This window comes from Salvia hispanica, chromosome 3 (assembly GCF_023119035.1).
Source record: "Salvia hispanica cultivar TCC Black 2014 chromosome 3, UniMelb_Shisp_WGS_1.0, whole genome shotgun sequence".
NCBI lineage: Eukaryota > Viridiplantae > Streptophyta > Magnoliopsida > Lamiales > Lamiaceae > Salvia > Salvia hispanica.
The window spans coordinates 55,081,149-55,104,012 of record NC_062967.1 but is presented as its reverse complement, the minus strand read 5'-3'; the positions used below and the strand labels follow the sequence as shown (position 1 = coordinate 55,104,012).

The 22,864-nt window shown below is 37.9% G+C and overlaps 6 protein-coding genes across 6 annotated transcripts; 2 read left to right on the top strand and 4 right to left on the bottom strand.

Moving 5' to 3' along the window:
• Positions 1 to 338: 338 nt before the first annotated feature.
• Positions 339 to 1,801, bottom strand: LOC125210549. Its single transcript, XM_048110091.1, has 2 exons — positions 1,260 to 1,801; positions 339 to 909 (listed from the first exon to the last, which is right to left on the bottom strand). Exons 1-2 carry the CDS (start codon positions 1,799 to 1,801, stop codon positions 504 to 506), a joined length of 948 nt encoding a protein of 315 aa, XP_047966048.1. The 3' UTR covers positions 339 to 503.
• Positions 1,802 to 1,997: 196 nt separating this feature from the next.
• LOC125210620 (protein PTST homolog 2, chloroplastic-like) lies at positions 1,998 to 5,683 on the bottom strand. Its single transcript, XM_048110160.1, has 8 exons — positions 4,976 to 5,683; positions 4,471 to 4,640; positions 4,139 to 4,306; positions 3,803 to 4,020; positions 3,377 to 3,519; positions 3,154 to 3,301; positions 2,357 to 2,425; positions 1,998 to 2,290 (listed from the first exon to the last, which is right to left on the bottom strand). Exons 1-8 carry the CDS (start codon positions 5,491 to 5,493, stop codon positions 2,195 to 2,197), a joined length of 1,530 nt encoding a protein of 509 aa, XP_047966117.1. The 5' UTR covers positions 5,494 to 5,683; the 3' UTR covers positions 1,998 to 2,194.
• Positions 5,684 to 6,845: 1,162 nt separating this feature from the next.
• Positions 6,846 to 8,074, top strand: LOC125210547. The gene is made up of 2 exons (XM_048110090.1): positions 6,846 to 7,499; positions 7,763 to 8,074. Exons 1-2 carry the CDS (start codon positions 6,846 to 6,848, stop codon positions 8,072 to 8,074), a joined length of 966 nt encoding a protein of 321 aa, XP_047966047.1.
• A 1,816-nt stretch (positions 8,075 to 9,890) lies between these two features.
• LOC125216883 (glutathione S-transferase U17-like) lies at positions 9,891 to 10,843 on the bottom strand. Its single transcript, XM_048118665.1, has 2 exons — positions 10,413 to 10,843; positions 9,891 to 10,327 (listed from the first exon to the last, which is right to left on the bottom strand). The coding sequence occupies exons 1-2, from the start codon at positions 10,746 to 10,748 to the stop codon at positions 9,962 to 9,964; spliced, it is 702 nt and encodes a 233-aa protein (XP_047974622.1). The 5' UTR covers positions 10,749 to 10,843; the 3' UTR covers positions 9,891 to 9,961.
• A 387-nt stretch (positions 10,844 to 11,230) lies between these two features.
• LOC125212887 (glutathione S-transferase U17-like) lies at positions 11,231 to 12,501 on the bottom strand. Its single transcript, XM_048113173.1, has 2 exons — positions 11,935 to 12,501; positions 11,231 to 11,852 (listed from the first exon to the last, which is right to left on the bottom strand). The coding sequence occupies exons 1-2, from the start codon at positions 12,250 to 12,252 to the stop codon at positions 11,478 to 11,480; spliced, it is 693 nt and encodes a 230-aa protein (XP_047969130.1). The 5' UTR covers positions 12,253 to 12,501; the 3' UTR covers positions 11,231 to 11,477.
• A 1,256-nt stretch (positions 12,502 to 13,757) lies between these two features.
• On the top strand, positions 13,758 to 16,892 carry LOC125216370 (exocyst complex component EXO84A-like). The gene is made up of 8 exons (XM_048118061.1): positions 13,758 to 13,875; positions 13,962 to 14,136; positions 14,260 to 14,357; positions 14,445 to 15,486; positions 15,561 to 16,064; positions 16,126 to 16,314; positions 16,389 to 16,525; positions 16,605 to 16,892. Exons 2-8 carry the CDS (start codon positions 13,999 to 14,001, stop codon positions 16,765 to 16,767), a joined length of 2,271 nt encoding a protein of 756 aa, XP_047974018.1. The 5' UTR covers positions 13,758 to 13,875; positions 13,962 to 13,998; the 3' UTR covers positions 16,768 to 16,892.
• The last annotated feature ends 5,972 nt before the right edge of the window (positions 16,893 to 22,864 follow it).

Sequence of the window (22,864 nt, the reverse complement as noted above, 5' to 3'; positions counted from 1 at the left end):
TTTCGTATTTTGGTCATATGTTTAGGACCAAAATTGACATTTACTCTTTAACAAATGATACAAGATTCTGAGAAATGGGAGATCTAAAACTCAATATTTACAAATAAAAATATCACTCGCAATTAAGAGACCAAAAAGTAGTGTCCTCAATCAGTAAGATGCTTCCACTCCAACCAATAGATCGAATGTTCGAATCACATATTTTTCGAGATCACAATCCATATTTATATGATTGGTGGTTGCCTAGCGCTTACCTAAACCTTCAAACTAAGCTGAAACACACATAGATTATCCTTATATACATTTAATTGCAACAAGAACAACAGTGTATTGATAGTCCTGAGCAAACATCATAACATACCGGTAACTAATCCATTTCTAACACTTATAAAGGGGTGCTTATCTATATTTAACCATTTCTTGAGGTACATTTCAACAACTGCACCTATATATCTTACACTATAAGTTTGTTAGTAGGAAGCATGGTATCCTCATAATATGCATCATCCGAACGACTTTTTAAGGGCGCGGAGGATGCTCCACATGAAGGTGGAGGCGACAAGTAGAACAATAGCAGAGACAACAGCATACTTGAGTCCAAGATAAACAAGTAAGTTTACGACAAGGGCTGCTAGGATGACGCCAACGAGATTTGCAGTAACAGCTGGCCAAAAGGGCATGTCCAGTATGGATGCAATGAAGGCTCCGGTCCAAGCTCCAGTTCCGGGAAATGGCACTGCTACAAATAACATCAAGCCAATCCACTGGAATTCTTTCACTGGAGCTGCCTTGTGTTTGGCCTTGTCGAGTAGCATGTCCAATAAACGAGAAGCAGCTTCGTTCTTTGCAGTGAGAAAAGCTGCAACTTTCTTCAGGTATACTATGATGAAGGGGACAGGGACCATGTTCCTGCAATTGACATAAGGATTTTCCATAAAATATACTTCCTCTATCTCATGCTACTCGCACTTTTCATTTTAGGTTGTAAATTTAAGATTGATAATTTGTGTAACTAAATTAACATTTTAAGTTTAAGAAGAGAACACTTAATAGAACGCTTAATTAAATCTAATATCTTAATTAAATACCATGATTCTTACTTATAGTAGAAACATGACAAGTAATTTAGGACGGGCCGAAAAGAAAAGTGTGAGTAGCAAGGCACAGAGTGAAATGTACACATCATTGTGATTACCAACCAAGATGGAATCATGTACATAAATATTCACACCACATAAAATAGTGTTGTAGATACGTACCCAAGAACAGACAAGACTGTGAGGAAAACTGGGTGGAGTTGCAACCAATAACCAACCGGGATAGCGCCACGGAGCTCGATCACTGGCAGCGTAGCTAGGGCGAAGACAACAGCTTCATCGGGCCAACCCGAAGCCCGCAAAGCTTTAGCCACCTTTACGCCGAAGCCAGAACCCCTGATGCTGTCAGCACCAGCACCAACTGCAGCTCTCGCATCTCCACACAATGCATGCAATCCAAGAGACGCCGACGCAAACAACACAACCCAGAACATGAATTTCACCCATTTCTCTTCCGACATCCACAAAGATTCATCCTTTTCAACTTTTCCAATAAAATCATCCGATAGAGCTCCAGTGGCAGCAATTTTGAGGCGGCCCAGATGGAGGAAAGACGGAAATAAAACGAGAGATTCTGGTTTTGCGACGGCACGTGGGAGTGTAAAGGAGTTGATTCTTGGAACTGATATTAGGAGCTTTTTGCATTTTAAACGAGATGCTGCTGAAACTGAAAGGGATGTGGAGTGGAATAAAAGAGAAGCCATTCAAGACTAGGAAATGAAATGGATTTGGGGTGTTGATTAATGAAGCCATTAGCAAGGCCACAGGAAACAAGATTGAGGGGATTAATCGAGGTACAAATCCAATGTTCATCGTTTATTTCGCCAATGCAAGAGGACTGGCCTTTTTCACCTAAATAATTACAATGAATAAATAAATACTGACTTAACAAGCTAGTACTGAAGATGCAACATTACTAAGATTATCTTATAAAAGAATATAAAAAATGTGTGCATCGCCACACAATAAATATACATCCCCACCAAAAAAAACACTAGAAAGAATCGAAATGAATTTCCTACAGCTTACAAACAGTATAACAACCAGTTTTTTGGTGCATCTTTCTACATAGACCTGCCACAAAATTCTCTACAGATTCATGTAACAATGAAAAGGTTATTCTCATGTCCATTGTTGTTAACGATAGGGCGCAGAGGATCGAGTTTCCATTTTCCATCAACTATGAATTTGATCTGCAAGATGATGACAAACATTTTAAGTATCAAGTAAGGTAATCAAGTTGTTCCAACAACCCTTACCTCGTATCTGCCCGGATACAGCTTCAGGGTTATCGAGAATATGCCTGACTTTGATCTCCGCATTCTTCTCTGCATCATATCAAATCCATAACACCCATCACTTATCCTCAATGGCTAGTCTAAAGTCCATTGCAACTGCTGCAGATGGAACTTTTGACAAAAATTCTTCTGAACGATGGTTATGCATGACATTATTTTATATTTCATGAACAATTCACCAGACAAACAAATTCTAACACATGCTTGCAGTCTAGCACTAATAAAAGTAAACGAACAAAGTCTCAATATTACCAAACAAAATATGTCAACACAGTTTTAAAGAACGCATTACATGGGAATCTAGTAGAATTCAGGGGTAAAAAAATTCGTGAGGCGGAGTGACAGGTGTATTATATATTTTGCCAGAATTTTGCACATTATATGGGTAAGTTGCAACTACAAAAGGTAGGTTGCATTATATTCTTTCTTATGGCATCACGAGGTTATGTATGGATTCTCACAAATCCAATGTCCTCTCTAGATCTTCTACTTCAATATCTCATAGTAGCAAATGGAATTACCCACATATGGAAGTGTTCAACATCAAGCTTAGGATCTCATTTTTGTAAGACCCAATAACAGTATTAAGCAAGCTAGAGCAAAAAAAAATATTGCTTGGCAGCCAGCCCAATTACAGTTTGCATGACATGAGGAACCAAAAGAATTATATTGGAATCAAAAAGCATACGATAGTGATAGGATGAAAGTTTAAACTCAAGTTACTCAACAGAGCTTTCAACTTATTAAAAATATCTAACCTGAGTTGTCCAGCCATCAAAAGAGCCTACTAAGGATACCTCAGAGGCTGAATTAGGCCATACTATGGAGGTTGTTCGAAGAAGTTGCAAAGACCTACGAGCATCACCTATCCGTCTCTTCTTCACTTCTATTATCTTTTGTGCTTCACTGTGAAAAACAGATTGATATATAAGCTAGTTGGCTAGTTGCAGCTATATACTATCAAATATACGAGTGTCGTACATTCTCGCTAATGTCATTTTCCCCTCTACTACAGCCAGCTTTGCTCTTAGTGACCTTAGTTGCTGTTTCGCACTCATGACTTCATTCTCTTGGAACTCCACAGCATCAGAAAGAGACTGCAAATCGGTAGAACCTCCAGTTACCTAGAAAAGAAAGGTGCATTGATGAAAATGAAATCCAAAAACCTTTTTGCAGATATAATTAAGGAGTTGGAACTTGGAAATGTTTTTCTCTGTAATTTGGGTCTGAGGGGCAAACTTACGTTCTTCAAATTATTCTAATTATGATAAATACTATGGTGTACAAAATATACAAAACTCGACTTATCACTTAAGATGACATTGCTTCTAGTTCATTAATTAACACAATTCAGTAACTCATATGGATGAAACATCAAATAAACGACAAAAGTTAAAGTTACAGCACCTCTTTCGAAATACTATCTTCCCGTCCAGATCTAATGGAGCGAAGAGCTGTTGTGAGCTCAGATTCTAGATCCCGAAGACGAGTTTGTATGTCATTATAATTGATCTCTTTGTGTTCATCCATGTCTTCAGCATATTCCTTAGTGGTTACAGTTATTCCATCATGATAGCTCTCTTTATTAGTATCAACAGGATTTTTTTCAAATGAAATCTCTGCAGCTGCATATTAAGGGTTCAAACACCAATATGAGAAAACTGGAACCATAAAAATACACTGATTAAAAAAAAACTAACATTTTAAGCACTTTTGCCTAAAAAGGGAGGAACATTAAAGCACCTTCAAACTCAGTAAGTGGGAACCCTGCTCGTCTATTCAGCCAACTTCTCCAAGTTTCTGGTTCAGTATAATGACTAATGTTGTCAGCAGATGAAGCCGAAGCCGGAGCCGTGCCCTTGGAATGGTAAGCAGGCCTTGGTCTGATGTTTTCTTCATGATCGGTCCCACCTTTACAAATTTAGAAGCGCCAAATCCCACACTTTAAATTGCAATTGTAAGAACCATAAACAAGATAAAACCTAATTCTTCTAACACAGCAAAGCCACAACAGTCGAATAAATTCCTTGGGCTACCCAAATAAACGTATTGCATATCATCAAGAAAAAACTTACTGAAACCTAAGGGGTTATCAGAATGCCTGTCATTTCCCTCATCTTCACTTTTGGTTTGAGCTTCATACCCATCTTTCCCTAACTTGATACCCGGGTAATCACTGTTCCTCTGCTTCTCCAATCTACTCAATATTCCATCAATCCCAGAGTCTACATCAGCAGCAAGCTGCCTACACCACAGAAAAAAGAAACATGTCTATAATTGATATATCCAGAGAACTAACTTACTAAGCTCCAGAAATGGCAAGTACAGTATAAGCAGGTATTATCATTTTCCCAATAATGTTTTAGCTTCCTTCTTTATAGCATTAAATAACGGATAACGAGAACTTTCTTTCTTTTTGTAATGTTTTTTCAATTAATGTTACTGAAAGTAGAAAATCTACAGATAATAGACGGATATGCAAAGAAAACAATAACATTTGAGAAAATAGAAAAGGACAAAATAACACATTATCTAGAAATTCACAGGAAACAAAAGAAAGAAGAGAGAAAGAAATCTGACTGTGATGTTTCCAATAAGGATGAACCAGGGAGCTGCGAACTAGGGTTTACGATACCATCATCAAAGAAACTCGAGGAAGTACTCTGTTTACAACTCTCAATTCTCCTGTGGAACTCCGCAATATCAGAATCGGTTGTTTCCTCCACATTTTTGTCGTCCCAACCAAGAGAATACCACCCGCCTCTCTTGTTTATAGCTCTCACCAAATCGAATCTCCCAGCTCTCACCAACTCCTCCTTCGTCGGGAACATAGAAGGTTTCTCGGACTTCGCCATGAAATTCATTATCTCCGCCTCCAATTCCACGTCCCTGTCACCCTGGTGGGACCCGCAGCACCAAGACCTGTCGAGATTAATCCCTGATTTGAGCGCCCGCCTCTCTTCGTTCAACTGGAAACTGAAGTTCAGGAATTTGTTGGAGTTGGACACGAAAATGAGGGCGGGGGAGAGACGAGAGTTGAAGCAAGCGACGCAGATGTTTGAGGTTGGGATTTGGGCGTGAGCTGTGAGAGCTAGCATCGTTCAGGCATTTCGTCGAACAGTTAGCCGTTGGTTGAATTGAAGAAGAAAGCGAAGAAGAATGCAGCGTGGAAAAACGTGAGCACCGTTAACTGAAGTGTTCTGCTGTTGCTTAATTCGTACTTCTGTGTTGATGCGATTTTGAGTATCTCACTTCACTGCCATATAGGAGTATCATTAATTCTACTAATTATGTTAGCCATTTAATAACTTCATTGTTATCCCCTTTGAATCCACCCCGAAATTACTATTCCCTCCATCCACCATCTATCTCCGATTTGAAATGAGTTTTAGAAATTGTTTGATTTTATGGGAAAATGGGAAAGAAGTAAAATGGTAAAACTCATTTATATATTAATTTTAGAGGGAAAATCTTTTTTAGTCCACGAACTTTGCCAAAGTATCATTTTAGGTCCGTGAACTTTGAAAATATCATTTTAGGTCCATTAACTATGGGTTAATATCATTTGAAGTATTTTTTTACTATTTTTGAGTTTTTCTAGACGAAAATACCCTCGATACCTTAAAGGATATATATTTTTAATAAACTTATCATATACTCATATTTTTTATAAATATTTTTACAATATATTTTTGACGAATTTTCTAAATATAATTTGACCTTCAATATTATCACTTAATTATGTGACATGCAAGTAAAATTGCTTCTTGTTATATTAAAGAATTTTAAAATTGAATAAAGAACTTTTCTTTAATAATAAAAATTTTAATAAGGATCTTTTCTTGCAGATAATTTAGTTGGATGGTTCATTTTATTTTTGTTCTTTTTCTTTTTTTTTTTAATTTTGGATTCAATGCAGGATTTCACTAGAAGAAATTCATAAGATTATACTCTCTCTGTCCCTTAAAATGTGTCACCTATTTTCTTTTTCGCCTGTCCCTAAAATTTGTTACATTTCTCTTTTACCATTTTTAGAAATGAACCTCACATTCCACTAACTCATTCCCACTTACATTTTATTTTAAAAGTAATACCACCAACTTTTTCAACCCACTTTCTATTACATTTCTTAAAACTCGTGCCGAATCAAATGGTGCCAAATTTGACGGGAGGGAGTATATAAGGGCATCCGCAATGGGGCAGACGATGGGTTAACCATCGTCCGCGCCCGATAGATCGTCCGCGGATGATGCGCGGAGGATACCCATCGTCCGTCGCATCGTCCGCCACTGTGGACGACGTGGACGATGGGCGCGCGTTTCTAATTTTTTTTTAGAATTTTTTCAAAAAAAATTTCTTATTTAAACTCTACTATTCACTACCATTTCACACACTCCAATTTCACATCTCTTCAATTTCTCATCAATTATTCTCTCTCATCGACTCAAAAATGAATCCCGACGACTACGATTTGAGTACATCGGATGGCTGCAGACGGGCCTTGACTCGAGCCTTGTTCGATGCCGTTAATGAAGCCAAGGCGGAATGCTTGGCACAAATGCAGCGGGAGCAGGCGGCGGCGGAGGCGCGGGTCCCTCGCCCGATACGACGTCGGACGTTTGTCCCCCGCGAGCACAACGTAGCGCACGAACGTCTGTTCGCAGATTATTTTGTCGAGAATCCAAGGTGGGGCCCGAATGTTTTTCACCGCCGTTTTAGAATGAGCCGAGATCTTTTTCTCCGCATTGTACACACGTTGGAGGGCCGTGATGAGTACTTCCAGTATCGGGAAGACGGGATCGGTAGACCCGGACTTACGCCGTTGCAAAAGTGCACGGTTGCGATCCGCCAGTTGGCCTACGGCACAACAGCGGATATGTTCGACGAGTACCTTCACGTCGGGGATACAACTGGTCGCGGATGTCTCAAGACTTTTTGTAAGTTAGTTGTGGAGGCTTTTGGCGACACATATTTGCGACGCCCGACTGCTGACGATTGCCAGAGCCTGATGCGGATGCATGAGACGGTGCACGGCTTCCCTGGGATGCTAGGGAGCATCGACTATATGCACGGCAGTGGAAGAACTGCCCGACGGCCTGGAGAGGCCAATTTACTAGCGGCTACAAGGGCAGCCACCCGACGATGATCCTAGAAGCCGTCGCTGACCACCGCCTCTGGATCTGGCATGCCTACTTTGGTGTAGTCGGGTCGAACAACGACATTAACATCCTCAACTCGTCCACTCTATTCGCCGATCAGTGCAGGGGTCGCGGTCCGACCATTCAGTTCACTGCCAACGGTCGCACACATCATATGGGGTACTACTTGGCCAATGGCATATACCCTAGGTGGCCTGTTTTTTTGAAGACGATCAGCTGCCCAATTGGTGAGAGGAGAGTCTTGTTTGCGGCAAAGCAGGAGTCCGCGCGGAAGGATGTGGAGCGGGCTTTTGGGGTGCTCCAATCGCGGTGGGCAATCGTGAAAGGTCCGGCGCGTTTCTGGTACAAGGACGTCATCGCCGACGTCATGTATGTGTGCATCATCATGCATAACATGATAGTCGAACAAGAACGTGGCCATGTCACCAATTGGGTGGATGATGAAGCCGGATCTAGCTCCAGCACGGCGACCTCGCTAGTCACTCGAGGATTACCGACTGGCTTCGGTGTGGTTCTATAGCGACAGGCCTCAATGCGCAACCAACAAGACCATACTCAGCTCATGACCGACATGATTGAAGAAGTTTGGACCCGCAACCGCCGCCGTTGAGAAATTGTAGTTTTTTATTTCGTATTGTAATGTTTGAATTTTAATGAAATGAAGTTAGTTTTCCAAATTTTGAAGTATTTAAATATTCAAATAATAGAAACATGCTTAGGGCGTTGCTTAGGGCGGGCTATAGTCCGCCCCACTGCAGGTGGAATAGGAGGAAAATAAAAATGCTGACGTGGCGGTGCATAGGGCGTCGCTTAGCGCGTCCCATTGTGGATGCCCTAAAATTAATTCAAGATTTCATATAGTTAAATCTATCTAAAACCCATATAAAAACAATAACATGTTAGATAAATTTCAATATATAAGCATGATCTTAGAGTTTTGAAGTTGTTTGCATAATTTTCTCTCTGAGTAGTGTGCTAGTTATCTTATACTCCCTCCGTCCCGGAGTATTAGACTCGCTTCTTTTGGGCACATGATTTAAGGAATTGATATTTAAATAGTTAAAGTGGAGAGAGTAAAGTATGAGAGAGGGAAAAAGTAGGGGAGAGAAGAGAGGAAAAAGTAGGTGGAGAATAAAATAAGATAGATGCTTTTTGCTAAAAAAGGAAATAAGTCTAATATGTTGGGACATCCCAAAAAGGAAAGTTGGTCTAATACCTTGGGACGGAGGGAGTAACTTTCTTTACTCTATCTACCACAACAATTAGAAATTCTAATCTTCTAACCTAATCCTTAATGTAGCTTGAATATTGTGTGCGCAATAAATTACAACTACAAGCTAATAGTTAGGGTGGAAATTCAGAAGACAAAAATCAAGAGAGCACAAACAAATAAGCGTGAATATATGTGTTGTGTATTGGATTTCCGGGGTAATATTCATTGCTAAATCATTATTTAGGGTAGTTGTAAGTTTCTAAATTTTCGTTTAATTCTAGTTTTCACACATCAACTTTTAAATCCACATCTAAATTATCAAACTATTGATTTATTTTGATTTTACAACCAATCTAAATTTTGGCTCTAATATATCTTAATATTAATCATAGTAAAATTTATCTAAATTATCAAACTATTGATTTGTTTTGATTTTACAACCAATCTAAATTTTGGCTCTAATATATCTTAATATTAATCATAGTAAAATTTCTCTTTTATTTTAGTATAATATTATTTCATTGCCTAAAATATGACATTGTTTTGATTAACGTTCGATAATACTACATAAATAAATCATCAAGTTATATTACTGCCGCAAAATTAGAATTAATAATATAATTATTTATAAGTAGATTTTAAAGTTGGTACGCAAAATCAAAATTTGGCGACACTTTAAATATGGAACACAAGTTATCTCATTATTTATATGGGTGGGTGATGGACTAGATTGGGGATCACATTGATGATTGGGACTAAATCTCCTAAAAAGTTTAATTATCTGAATTGAGCCCAACTTGAATTAAATTTATCACAGTAATTGATTATAGGATTACTATTAAGCGACCATGCAGGATCTATATTTCCCAATACCCATATGACTATTGACCATGTTTAAGATCTTCAGTATTTGTTAATTAATCAAAACTTCCTAGTAGTTATAATTAAGTAATTACAACTTGAATTGAACCTCATTTTTAATACTCAAGATTAATTGAACTAGGCAATTTTGTAAATAAATTCAAGTTCCTCTTGAGAGTTGAGAATATCTATCAACTTTGTTATTTGAGACATGATTTTATGCAATAATAATGGAACACTTATTTAGAAATCATTTTAAAATGGGATACTATTATTGCTATCATTCCATTCACTGATAAACACATCATATTCTCTAAAAACAAAAACATATATTTATTCAATCTTCTGAGACTCTTGAACCATCATGTAAAAGTGGAAAAGCTTTTGAGCATCTGGCAAAACATCCTTAGCTGCTTCATGTGAAGAGAGCCTCTGAGCCCATCTTGCTAATCCAGGAGTCCTCATTTCCTCAAAAATCTTAATACCAGTTGCAGATTCTGTTAATTTAATAAATCCCAAGTAGCTTCCCAACACAATATCAATGTAACCAAGGCTGTCTCCACCAAAATAAGCCTTCAATCTGCAGCATTTCACAAAGCTCTCCTCCAACAATACTGCTCCTTCATGTATCCTCTCAACAATAGCGCCTCTTTCCTCATCTCCTGATGCCTTCTCCAGCTCCTTGAATGCCGGAAACCACTGCAAAACCAACCCATGTTGTCAAAGGGAATATACATATTATATCTTTATATAAGTTGAAATAATTGAGCAAATAAAACTAGACCTTCTCATCAACATATGCTGCCCAAAAACGTGCCATTGCGCGATCATAGGGGTCGGAGGGAAGGATGGATGGGCCATTGGAAGGCCATGCTTCATCAATGTATTGAAGAATGATGAGAGACTCGGATATAGGCTTTCCATCATGGATCAGAACTGGTATTTTCTTGTGGATCGGGTTGGCCTCAAGGAGGCGTGCGCTTTTGTTGGTCGTGTAGAATTTCTCTTCAGTGAATTCGTAAGGGATCGACTTGAGATTTAGAGCTATCTGCACTCTGATTGAGTATGGGCTTGCCCATGCTCCAAGTAGCTCAACTCCACTTGTTTCTCTGCTCATCATTGATCAAGAATGTTATGTTTGATTGTCTAAAAAGATATCTCATCTTGAAATGACACCATGTATACATACTGTAGAATATTTGTTAGTAGATTAGACTTTTTGTTCTGCAAATTAATTATATTTTCTAGATCATTGATTAGCATAATCTCAAGTCTAGCCACTAGTAAGTTTGGCTAAGATTTCAGCAGCCCTATATGGTTACCTATAAATACAGATAAACTGTTCTAATTAGAAAATTATTTTCTGCTAATTTTTATAAAACAAATCTAGAACTGAACTATCCTATCCTTAAAAAGCCCCATTGCTATTGTTAGTATGCCTTGAATATGTACTACTGTTTGCCGATAGCCAAATGGGGGTCTCGCCCGACGCTATGCTATGAATATGTTTTGGGTCCTAATTGTTATATTGGGCCTAGCCTGTCTCGTGTGCCTATTTATATAGAAGTAGGACACATAACTCTATAATCTGAAAACACAATCTAATACAATCTGTTCTCATTTCCTGTCCATGGACGTAGCCAACACAACGTTGGTGAACCACGTAAATCTTTGTCTCTTTACGTTTCTGTTTGTCTCGATTACACAATTGCTCTATTTTGTCACAACAACTATAAACAAATTCACTAGAAAAAAGATACTATTATGATAAGAAAGAAAGATAAAATAATCTTTCCAAAATAACAACATTGATAGTAAAACACAAAAACAGAAAATGAGAAGAATATTTTCAATGAGAAGCAGCTTTTGACATGGCCTGAATCTTCGTGTGAGCTTCTAGAAGTTCATGAGGATCAAGCATAACATCCTTAACAAGGCTGTCAGAGTAAAGCCTCTCGGCCCATCCGGCCAGACGAGGAGTTTTGGCTTCGTTGAGGATTTTAGTACTACCATTCATCATCTCAATCACCCTTATAGATCCAATAAAACTCCCTAGTGCGATATCAAGGTAACCTACATCATCTCCACCAAAGAAAGCTTTGCCTTTGCTGCAGCTGATGAATGCCTCCTCCAACAACACAAATGCTTCCATTGCTTTTTCAAAAGCCAACGCGTTAGCCTCCTCTCCTTCGCCCCCCCAAATTTGTCCGAGTAATGGAACCAACTAGCCAAACCATTTCAACTATTTCAATTTTTTAAATTCTTATCTTTGTGTGAAGCTGAAGAAAGGAAGAGGAAAACTGTACCTTGTCATCAACAAAAGTAGCCCAGAATCGAGCTGTGGCACGGTCATAGGGATCGGTAGGAAGAATGGAAGGGGCATGAGACCATGCATCATCAATATATTGAATAATGATGAGAGACTCACAGATTGAGCTATCACCATGAATGAGCACTGGGATTTTCTTGTGAATAGGATTGCTTTTGAGAAGGAGCTCAGGTTTTTCATGTCGGTTCATTTCGACTAACTCATAGTCAACGGATTTCATCTCGAGCGCCAAGACAACCCTGTTCACAAATGGACTCTGACCTGCTCCTAAGAGCTTCACACCTTTGTTTGCCATGGATGAAGTGAAACTCTGAGCAATTTGTTTGACTTGGAAGTAATCAAGTTATCTCTTTTCACCTCTCTAAAATAAATATGGGGATGGAGAAAAGAAGCATTCAGCTCCACACTTTGAACTAGTAATTTCTGGTAGACTTTTCTTTTCATTCAAAACTAAATATTTATGGTGAAGCCATTTTTATGAGCATGTGGTAGAGACTGCTATTGGGAATCCCAAGATTGGATCTTATCAAGAATGACAAATTATGTTCTTTTGGATTTGGTTGATAAATAATCAACTGTGTTGCTTGGATGAAGAAACACGTAGATTAACAAATTTCTTTGACTATGTGTTATCCCAACTCAAGAAAAAGATAAAAGAGCTTGCTTTATTGGACTAATTATTTCAGGCCACACCACCTAATTTAATTAGTCATCTACTGTGGACTTTTCTTTGAAAGAACTAGTTAATGGTGTTGTCATTTTCATGTTTCCACCGATTTGATTCACTTCAAGTTCAACCAAAAAATTTCCATCCAAACCAGCTACGTACCTTATAAGTTTACAAGGCTCATTATTCGAATCAAATGCACCCATCTGACGTGGAGGAAAGACGGAGAAGCTATCCGATAACAACACTCGTAAACACGATTAAATAAATCTCTCATTTATTTTTTATTATTTTAATAACGGATCCACATTCCATTAACTCATCCTACTTACTTTTTATTTTAAAATTAAAATATAAAAGTAGAACTTATATTTCAATAACTTTTTCTGTCAATTACATTTCTTAAAATCCGTGTCAAGTCAACTTATGACACTTAATCTACTGTAAGTCAATAACTTTGGACACTTCTTTTGCACACGAAGATTAATAAATTATTTTGAATGAGTTATAAAATAAAGTAGGAGAAAGGAAAAAGATAACAGACGTAAAAGAGAGCAAAGTATGATAATAAAATGAGTAAGAGTTTAATTGAAAACTATGCCGTTTCAAAAAATTTATTGTATGTCAAAGACTAAGAGCATCCACAATAGCGGACGTCCGACCGGCGAACAGGTCATTCCGTTGGTGACGACTATGCGACGGACGTCCCATACGGACGAGACGAGAGGTAGGATGGATCAACATATTATAATCCAATAATTAGATTCCCAATAAACACATTATTTAAAAGTAGAGCCAGCTACTCGGTTCATAACGATTCAATTACGAATTTGTACTAGGCATATTTTTTTAGTTAGGGTGTCTCCTACGGCGCCCTTCCCATTCGCCCGTCGGGGACGGGCGACCTGACGGGCTTGTTACAGCTGAATGATCATAAAGAACATAAATATTGAAATAATTTTTTGTCAGATTACAAGTTTGTAAAATAAAATTTAAAATCAAATTATTGATTACAGAAGAATAAAATCGTAATTTAATTTTTTTCATCTAAATAATTATGGTCGGAAAAATTAGAAACAATAAATTAACAGTCTTTATTGAGAATTAATTCGTTATTATTTTTCTAATAACAATGTGAAAGTAGTGAAGGAAATTCTCAAAGCAGCTTATTATTGCAAATCGCATGGCATTCGAAATCTGATCGCATTATCATTTACGATCGATCTCGTCGCGCACTGAAATTCATCCCACGTACGTCTCGATCGTCGTCTTTCCCTCTCTCTTTCATTTTCTATTACTATCATAATTTTGGATCTTATTCGTGAATTTGATCGCAGATAGAGAGGTGATTTTAAAATACCGAAACAGCAAGTGATGGCGTTCTCGACGATGCAAGGATCCATAGATTTCGACGCGGAGATGACACTGAGCGACAAGCTCAAAGTCTTCAAATCCAACACTTTCGATCCTCAATCCTACTTCCACAGCAACAGCGGCGGCACCACCGAAAAGGTCAATCGTATTTTTAGGATCGTTAGTTTATTTCGTATAATTTCGTAAATTAATTTTTATTTTTGGATCAAATTCAATGTGTGAATCCTGCAAATCTGACTGAATTTGGTGCATTTGGAGCAGGAAATTAGGCAATTGTGCATGCACCTAGATAGGTTGAAGAAGGCTTCTGCAGAAGAAATGCGGAAAAGTGTCTATGCCAATTATGCATCTTTTATAAGGCATCTATCTGATCGTTCCAAACATTTCAAAAATTCACCTCTATTTCTGATGATGTTCATTATCTTTTGCTATATTATATTTTTCAGGACATCAAGAGAGATCTCTGATCTTGAAGGGGAGCTTGTTTCCTTGAAAAACCTGTTGTCTACGCGAGCAAACATCATCCACGGGATAGCTGATGGAGTTCGGATTGAGTCCTTGCCAGACGGAACTGATCATGCTAGAGAGGCTGCAGATTTAGAGTTCGAAGAGACAGAGCCTCCAAAGTATGACAAGTGGCTGTCACAGTTTATGGAGAAGATTGAGGTCTTACTGGCTGAGAGGCGAATCGATGAGGCTCTGGCAATACTAGACGAAGGAGAGGTTCTAGCTGAGGAGGCTAAGGAGACTAAATCAATGACTACCAAAGCCATATTATCTCTACAGCACTCTATTATGGTAAGCAGGCAGAAATTAGCTGATCAACTAGCTGATGCTACCTGCCAGGCCTCTACCAATGGCTTCGAGCTTCGTTCAGCAGTTCAGGCGATGAAAAAGATAGGTGATGGCCCTCGAGCGCATACTTTGCTGCTTAAGTCTCACCAGCAGAAGCTGCACAGAAATATGCAGTCCCTACAGCCATCTAGCACTACATATGGACCTGCATACACTACTGCACTTGCACACCTTGTTTTCTCCACAATTGCTCAGGCATCCAATGATTCCTTAACTATATTTGATGATGAGCCGGCTTTTACATCTGAGCTTGTGACTTGGGCAGTTAATCAGACACTGGCTTTTGCACAGCTTATCAAGAGGAATGTTGTGGCGACTCCAGCAGCGTCTGGTTGTCTAAGGATTGTTGCTGAGTGCATCCACATCTGCTTGGGGCACTCGTTGCTGCTAGAGGACCGCGGATTGGCTCTTTGGCCGACTGTTCTGAATTTTTTCAAGCCCTTCTTGGAGCAGGCCCTCACTACTACGTTGAAAAAGATCGATCTGTGTACAGCTGCACTTGCTGCTTCTGAAGATTGGTCGCTCTGTCATTCTCCGATAGCTGGCCGTTCTTGGGGAAGTGCTTCGGCTAGCATTGTTGCATCTCACCAGAAGCTTTCTAACACTGCACACAGGTTCCATACAATGATTCAGGTGATGATAACACAAATTCCTATTGTCTTTATATTTAAGATGCTAGTTTGAAGTAGAACTGAATCTTGGTTTAGGAGCTTTGTGAAGATATTGGCTCTCTTGAGATCTTGCATTTATCCGAGCAAGCTCTGGAAGGCGTGCTGCAGTCGTTCAACTCGTATGTCAGCTTGCTCGTAAATGCATTGCCTAGTTCCATGGATGCTGACAACTTGGAGGGCAGTGGAAGAAGAATAGTTGGAATGGCAGAAACTGAAACTCAACAGGTAGCTTTGCTGGCTAATGCAGTGTTGCTGGCTGACGAGCTTCTCCCTCGTGCGACCATCAAGTTGTGTTCCACCATCAGAGGTGATGACCCACAACAGAGGGACCCTGACAGGAAAAACCGTCCTCCCGAGCAAAGGGAGGTGAAGAAAAGGCTACAACGCTCGGTTGAACAACTGAGAGATAGCTTCTGCCGCCAGCATGCTCTGGAGCTTATAGTCACCGAAGATGGAGGCGTTCATTTGAGTGCCGAGATGTACTTAATCCTAGACGAAAACAAGGAGGAGCCTGAATGGTTTCCATCTCCTATATATCAGGTGAGCAATAAGTAGAGTTAATAAACAATTTCGGACAATATTTTTACAAACACTTGTTCAGGAACTGTTTGCTAAGCTGACAAGGCTAGGCAGCATTGCATCTGATGTATTTGTGGGGAGAGAGAGGTTTGCAACTATTCTGTTGATGAGGCTAACAGAGACTGTGATCCTCTGGTTTTCTGAGGATCAAAACTTTTGGGACGAGATCGAAGGAGCGCAGAGACCGCTGGGACCTCTGGGGCTTCAACAGGTCTCATCTTCATCTAATTTCCAGTCATTAAAATTCAAACACACCAGCATCAATGAATTTGTATTCTTGTGCAGTTCTATTTGGATATGGAGTTTGTGATACTTTTTGCGTCTCAAGGGCGCTACTTATCCCGGAATCTGCATCAAGTGATGAAGAACGTTATTGCCAGAGCTATTGAAGCAGTTAAGGCAAACAACATTGATCCATATAGGTACACTACAGTTTAATCACCAACATCTTGTCCAACATCAAATATAGTATTATGGTTCTAAACTTGGTTGATTTTGCAGTGTGCTGCCCGAAGACGAATGGTTTGCTGATGTTGCTCAAATCGCGATAAAAATGTTGCTGGGACAAGCCAATTTCGATAACCCGGACCACGATATCGCTAGTCCGACAGCATCCATGTCAGCAAGATCTGTTTCATCCGTCCATTCTCATGGAAGTCAATAGCATCAGCTCAAGATTTAGGTCGGAGTTTAAAAACTTAGGACATCTGAAACCTGGTTACATATCCACCACTTAGTTTGTTTGCTACTATAATCTAGTTTGAATACACATTCAAGATGTCTGCAGTAGTAGGAGGATGTCAAAATAGGTATAAAATAAACATAAAGAGTTACTCTCCAATCCATAGAATTCAATAAACTATTATCCATAGACGAGGTAACAAGACCCATTATCAAGTATGAAAAACATTAAACACAGCAAAGATAAAACCTAAAGGATGAATCTTGAAGTCTTTCGATCTTCTTTACTTGCCTTGCTCCAATCTCCAAGTAATGAATGATTGTGGAATGGAATGGTGAATATCTTGGAGAATCAATTCTCAAATCTAAGTCTGGCTCCCGTCAATGGTGCATTATATAGACTCCATTGCATTTTCTTCAACACGACAACATTCTTGGCTAAAAAAGGTAATTCTTGGAACGAAATAGGGCAAACTGCACCAACCACACTAACTCAGAAGATTGCTGACACTGATCCAGCCGGTTGCTAAATCTCTTTTGGACTCCTTGGTTAACTTCCAGCGGGCCGCTGACTTCATCTCGCCAGTCGTTAGTTGGGATGTCATCTCATACTAAATATTTTGAGGTGATTTGTAAGAAATATGCAAAATAGACTTAGATAAAAGTAGAAAAAGGTCGAAATTGAAGTCTGTAGGAACTGACCTCTATCAAACGTCTTGCCGACAATTAAGAAGTCAGCGATCGTCGAGCCAGTCAGCAGTCGATGGAAGTCCCTACCCCCGCTCTCATACCATCTTGAATGGGGTATCGATTATATTTGGTATTATATATTCATTGTGTTATGTATATTCATTGATACTACTACACTAGAGTTTTATATATTGTGTACATGGTATGGTTTTGCGTATTGTAGGAAATTAATAAAATCAACTTATACTGATCTTATTCTGTTTCCTTTTCTTGGATAATTCTGATCTTCATTCCTTTCCTAACACTGTATGCCAGTTTAAATAGTTGAGTGTATAATGCCATACGATTTTGAGTTTTTTTTTTTTTTTTTTTTTTTTTTTTTTTTTTTTTTTTTTTTTTACGTATTTATAAGGATTTATTCTTAAATTCATGTATCAGTGTAGCTGTCTGTTTCTGTAGAATTTTATGCCTGATTTGGTTGTTTCTTTGAACCTATATGTTGGTTAGTTTGTCTTGATGAATAAGTGTAGATGATGAATGACGATTAAGTAATTTTTCTTGTTTTCATCCTCTTGTTTGTAGGCTATGATGAGAATTCTTCAAGATTTAGTTCCCGATTATAATATACTACTCCCTCCGTTCACAAGTAATAGAGGCATTTCATTTTCTGTACTCGTTTTTAAAAAAATGTGGGATGGACTTTTATGACAAAATGTGTCTATAAAACTGGGACGGAGGGAATATTAAATAGTTAAAGTGGAGAAAGTGAAAAGTAATAGAGAGAATAATGTAAAGAAGAGTCTTATCTACAATATTCTCTCTCTTACTTTACTTTTTCTCGACTTTAACTATTTATAATTATTTTTTCAACATGAGTGCGCAAAATGAAATGTCTCTATTACTATGGAACGGAGGGGATAGTAAGTATAGTACAACCTCCATTCCATAGTAGTGGAGTCATTTTGGTACGTTTCACAGTAATTAGTCATCCTCTTTAGTAAAGTCAACACATTTTTTCTCACTTACTTTATTCTCTTTGTCTCTCTAGCTCTTTCATTTCTTATTCATTTACTTTAACTCTCTTAACATATTTTTTTAAATCGCGTGCCGAAAAGATATAACTCCTTACCGCAGAACGGATGGAGTATATGTTTGAGCGATGTTCTATTAATAAAAAATCTGTTACCCCAACAGAGAAGATTCATAAAGTAACGTTGATCATTGTAAAAAATGTTGTTGAATAAAAGTATCCGGAAACATACATACACCAGTTGTTTTGTTGCTTAATTCTTCATGGCCTAATCCATTTTATAGAAATCAATCCAAATTTGCATCTAAAGAGCAATTTGCTGGCCCTCCCCTAAGGGTGGTTTCATTGATGAACTGCATCTCAACCCAACCGCAAATCACATACACATGAGTCCTCTCCTCGTACAACGCAGACACGCCCTCCCGAACCATCCCATCGTACTTGAGCTTAAACCTAAGAGGTTTATGAAACGAGCGACTCTCCATGAGAGCCGTTGGGACGAAGGAGGCAGGGACAGAGACCGTCGTGGTGTTTATGGTCACATTAAACAACTTGTGATCACCAACTTCTATAAAGAAATCACCCGTCCTCGACACCCACAGCAGCTCGTGGTCCATGAAAATCGACATGACAGACGTCTCGTGGTAGAGGCTTCTTTCACCAAGATTGCTGATGTTGAACTTAACATCACATTTCCCTGTCACCCGATCCGGGGCAGCCTGAAAATCCGAAATTGTCAAAGAATTTAGGACAAAGAGATGCTGGAATTGCTGGTCCATCTCAATCTGGGTTTGTAGATATGGAAAGAATGCAAAGACAACTAGTACTAATGAGATTGTGGCTAAGGCTGTCATTAATATGCGATCCCAATCTATGACACTGAATGCAGATTGCATATGCAAGTGGAGATCGCGGTACAAGGTTCTAAGCTCCGAGGTTGCAATTGGATGAGCTTCATCTTCCACCTCCAATGCGCTAACCCGGTTGTACCTGTCACGTCGAGGCGACGTGTTTTCCTCCATGTAATGATGAACCACAGAGAAAGGAATGTTTGTGTTTTTGCCAAAATGAAGGAACGTGCATGTTGTTATGTAATATTCTCAAGTCAAAGAATTAGGACTCAATGGTATCCTCAACTAAATTCTTGGCTCCATGATTGTTTCCCAAAGATAGAGGGGAATGCTTAATAGGAGGATCACTCATTTCCACCCTTTTCTTCCAAACTCTCTCTCCAATATATCCACACATCTAATAGTGTCTTTGGTTGAGGATTCAATACCTTATTTCCTTTCTCTCTCCCACATTATGTGTATGTATATAAGGGCTGCTTTCACAAGGAAATTTTCAGATTTGAAGGAAAGATAGACGTGTATAAGCATTTTACTCTATTGAAATTATTTGAATATGAACTATTAGTATTTATTTTACGCCCTTTGGTTTAAAATGGTTAGTTTGATATGTTTCTATTCCCGAGTTACCAATAGTCTTGGATCACTTATGCCATCTTCTACACTATTTTGTGTTATGTGAATATAATACTATCATGTGGGAATAAGAAAATAAAATAGTACTTAAATTTTAAATCATATTTAAACCCTGCAACCTTACATTAATCATATTTCATTAAAAAACATAAACATGAAAATTCTTACTCTGGGTGCGGGCTATTCAGGTGGTAAATTTTCAAACCTAACCTTAATCCACAGGGGTTCGGGCTAAACCATAGGGCTATTCGGGACAAAAAGCTATAAAAAAGAATATCTTGTAATTTATTTTTTTTAATTTTTGATAGTTTCTTCTTAGTTTTAGAATCACATAAAATCTTAAATATTCATGATCTTCAATATTAGTCGGAGATGCGACTTTCATCTTGGTCAACACAATCATAAATCAAAATTAAAGCAATCAATTTGAATTAAAGTTTGGGTCCGTGTAATTATTTTGGCATTAGTATAACTAATCCTTTATGAAAATTAAAAACCATATCTTATAAAAATCACTGTTAAAACACTTTTTAATGTGTTAATTCGAAATTTAGTCTTGATGGGTTTTGGCAGTGATAAGCCGACGATAACAGATGTTGGGACGCCGGAAGAATGGATCGAGATGGAACTTGAAAGTTGGTAGTGTGGAACTAAGTGGAAAGGTGTGAATGTAGATTGAAGAAGACTAAGTGAATTGCAGTACATGAAATCCAAAAGTACAGATAAATCCTAAAACTTAGTATTTTTTAACTAAAAACTACAACCCGTTGGGCTGGCCCACAACCCATTTAGGACAACCCGTTTAACCCGCGTTCAACCCATTTTGTATATGGGTTGTGAAATTACAATCCTAGCCCGCTAATTTTTAGGGCTATTCTAGCCGATCCACGAGGGGTTAAATTAACATCCCTAATCCTAACCCTGACCCTCACCCAACCTAATCCAATCAACTTTTTAATAAAATATTTATTTATCTCTCAACCACGTACATAACCCCTAATATTAATTTTCTAGACCAAATTGGTAAAATGATCAAACATTTAGGACCATAATGGTCTTTAGTCTTTAATTAATAATATATTAGTATTCAAATTAGGTCAAAATTAGTTAATTAGTGTTGACGGTTAGTTTGTGACAGTGCTGTCCAAAAAGACCATTTCTGGTCGTTTTTTTTTTTGTTCTGGATTCAAAAATAAAAAAGTAAATGTTCTGGGCCAAATTCGTAAAATGATCATATGTTTAGGAACCAAATGGACTTTAGTCGAAGATTGTATCAGTTCCAATATCAGTCTGATTGCTTAAGTGATTGTTTTTGCATTAGTAAATGTGTGCTTGCTAGTTTTAAGTGGAGCCATTATAGGTCAAACGCTTCAGTGAAAGTAGTTAAAAGTATTCTTCATAATTGTGAAGAAGGTTCAAATTCCCAAAGAGATTCTCATTCATTACACTTCTTCATCTCTTAACTTATTCATCCTTTTATGTTGAACTTTTTATGGGTTAACTTTTGTGCCTTTGATTTTAGCATTCAACGACAAGTTTTGGGGAACATATACATGGTCTATGTGCAAGGATTCACATCACTTCCCATTCTCCTTCCCTTTTCTTTTCTTGGTCATTTTGTAATAGAATCCAACCTAAGAAAGGGATTGTTATGTTCAGACTGATATAAAGGAAAACATGTTTCGAGCAATTTGCACGATTAGAACCGCTTAATTTTATCACATTGTATTTGCTTATTATGCATTTATAAAATGTTTTTCAAATATTCAAATGTATAATAAGCAAACAAGTATAATTTTCTACATAGTATACATAGTCGTGGACATGTTTATTGACTCAGTTAGTAGCTTGCAAAAGTAAAGCAACATTTCAAAATCAAGATAGGTCTTGTCTACCTAATCGTGAAAGATTGCAATGTTAGTTCACAAATTTCCTTACATTAGGAAACTAATGACACTAGTGTGGTATAACATTGAACGAATCTAATAGCTTTCTTTGCTATTTTTTTAAAGATGAGGTCTTGGTGATTGTTATTTTTTACTCTTTGTGTATACATTGAGCATACATTATTGGCTATGCACTCTACTTGGATCCTCCTATGGTGAAAATTTTTGGTAAAATGTCGTTGTTCGGCCCTTGTCCTGTGGGCCAAAAGACGACAAAAATTTAGGCGAAAGGGAAGGTCCCATAGGCAAGTGCCCCCACACCTGCATCATCACTACATGCACAATCGAATTCCGGCTTTGAAAAAGATCGAAAATAGAATGTTGATTAAGATTTATAACAATACGATTTACAAGGACAGTCGATAATGATCAATGTCAAGCGCGATAGTCAGGAATTAATGATCAACCTCTTCAACAAAAAGATTAGGAATTTAGATTATGTAATTTAGGAACTACGTAATTTAGGAACTATGTAATTTAGGAAGTTTAACTATGCAATTCGAAACTATATGTAACTTAAGATTTTAAATTATGAAATTTTAGTTATTTAATTTGAATTTATGAAAATTGAAATGGCACTGTTCTTATTACAAAAATTGGAGTTGAATTCAAAATTGAAATGGGACTGCTCTTATTACAAAAGTTGGATTTGAATTAAGATTGGATGATATGGCAACTGAAAAATAGAATTTGGACTAGTTTGAAACTGAAAAAGAACACCAATATTAAAAATATGTTTAGGCCATGTTTGATTGTGAAGATTCTGTATGGAAAAGTAATCTAATTCCTTAAATTTTAAATTTTTGTGTTTGTTTTGATTTTTAATCAAACTGGAAAAGTAATCAGAATTCGAGAACAAGGAAAGTTAGTACAACTTTCTAGGATTTTGAATCCTAACTTTTCTTAGAGCATCTCCAATAGTACATAGCC

Bases quoted from the DNA above. Each gene is read 5' to 3' on its own strand.
- LOC125210549 (XM_048110091.1), bottom strand. From the start codon at position 1,801: ATGGCTTCTCTTTTATTCCACTCCACATCCCTTTCAGTTTCAGCAGCA. The intron at 910-1,259 runs GTACGTATCTAC...TGTCAATTGCAG, and splicing joins ACAGTCTTGTCTGTTCTTGG to GAACATGGTCCCTGTCCCCT.
- LOC125210620 (XM_048110160.1), bottom strand. From the start codon at position 5,493: ATGCTAGCTCTCACAGCTCACGCCCAAATCCCAACCTCAAACATCTGC. The intron at 3,520-3,802 runs GTGCTGTAACTT...TTTCTTTTCTAG, and splicing joins AAGATAGTATTTCGAAAGAG to GTAACTGGAGGTTCTACCGA. The intron at 3,302-3,376 runs GTACGACACTCG...TGTTTTTCACAG, and splicing joins AAAATGACATTAGCGAGAAT to TGAAGCACAAAAGATAATAG.
- LOC125210547 (XM_048110090.1), top strand. From the start codon at position 6,846: ATGAATCCCGACGACTACGATTTGAGTACATCGGATGGCTGCAGACGG. The intron at 7,500-7,762 runs GCCAATTTACTA...GTTTTTTTGAAG, and splicing joins CTGCCCGACGGCCTGGAGAG to ACGATCAGCTGCCCAATTGG.
- LOC125216883 (XM_048118665.1), bottom strand. From the start codon at position 10,748: ATGATGAGCAGAGAAACAAGTGGAGTTGAGCTACTTGGAGCATGGGCA. The intron at 10,328-10,412 runs GTCTAGTTTTAT...TTGGTTTTGCAG, and splicing joins CAGCATATGTTGATGAGAAG to TGGTTTCCGGCATTCAAGGA.
- LOC125212887 (XM_048113173.1), bottom strand. From the start codon at position 12,252: ATGGCAAACAAAGGTGTGAAGCTCTTAGGAGCAGGTCAGAGTCCATTT. The intron at 11,853-11,934 runs GTACAGTTTTCC...TGGTTTGGCTAG, and splicing joins CTACTTTTGTTGATGACAAG to TTGGTTCCATTACTCGGACA.
- LOC125216370 (XM_048118061.1), top strand. From the start codon at position 13,999: ATGGCGTTCTCGACGATGCAAGGATCCATAGATTTCGACGCGGAGATG. The intron at 14,137-14,259 runs GTCAATCGTATT...CATTTGGAGCAG, and splicing joins GCGGCGGCACCACCGAAAAG to GAAATTAGGCAATTGTGCAT. The intron at 16,526-16,604 runs GTACACTACAGT...TTGATTTTGCAG, and splicing joins AACAACATTGATCCATATAG to TGTGCTGCCCGAAGACGAAT.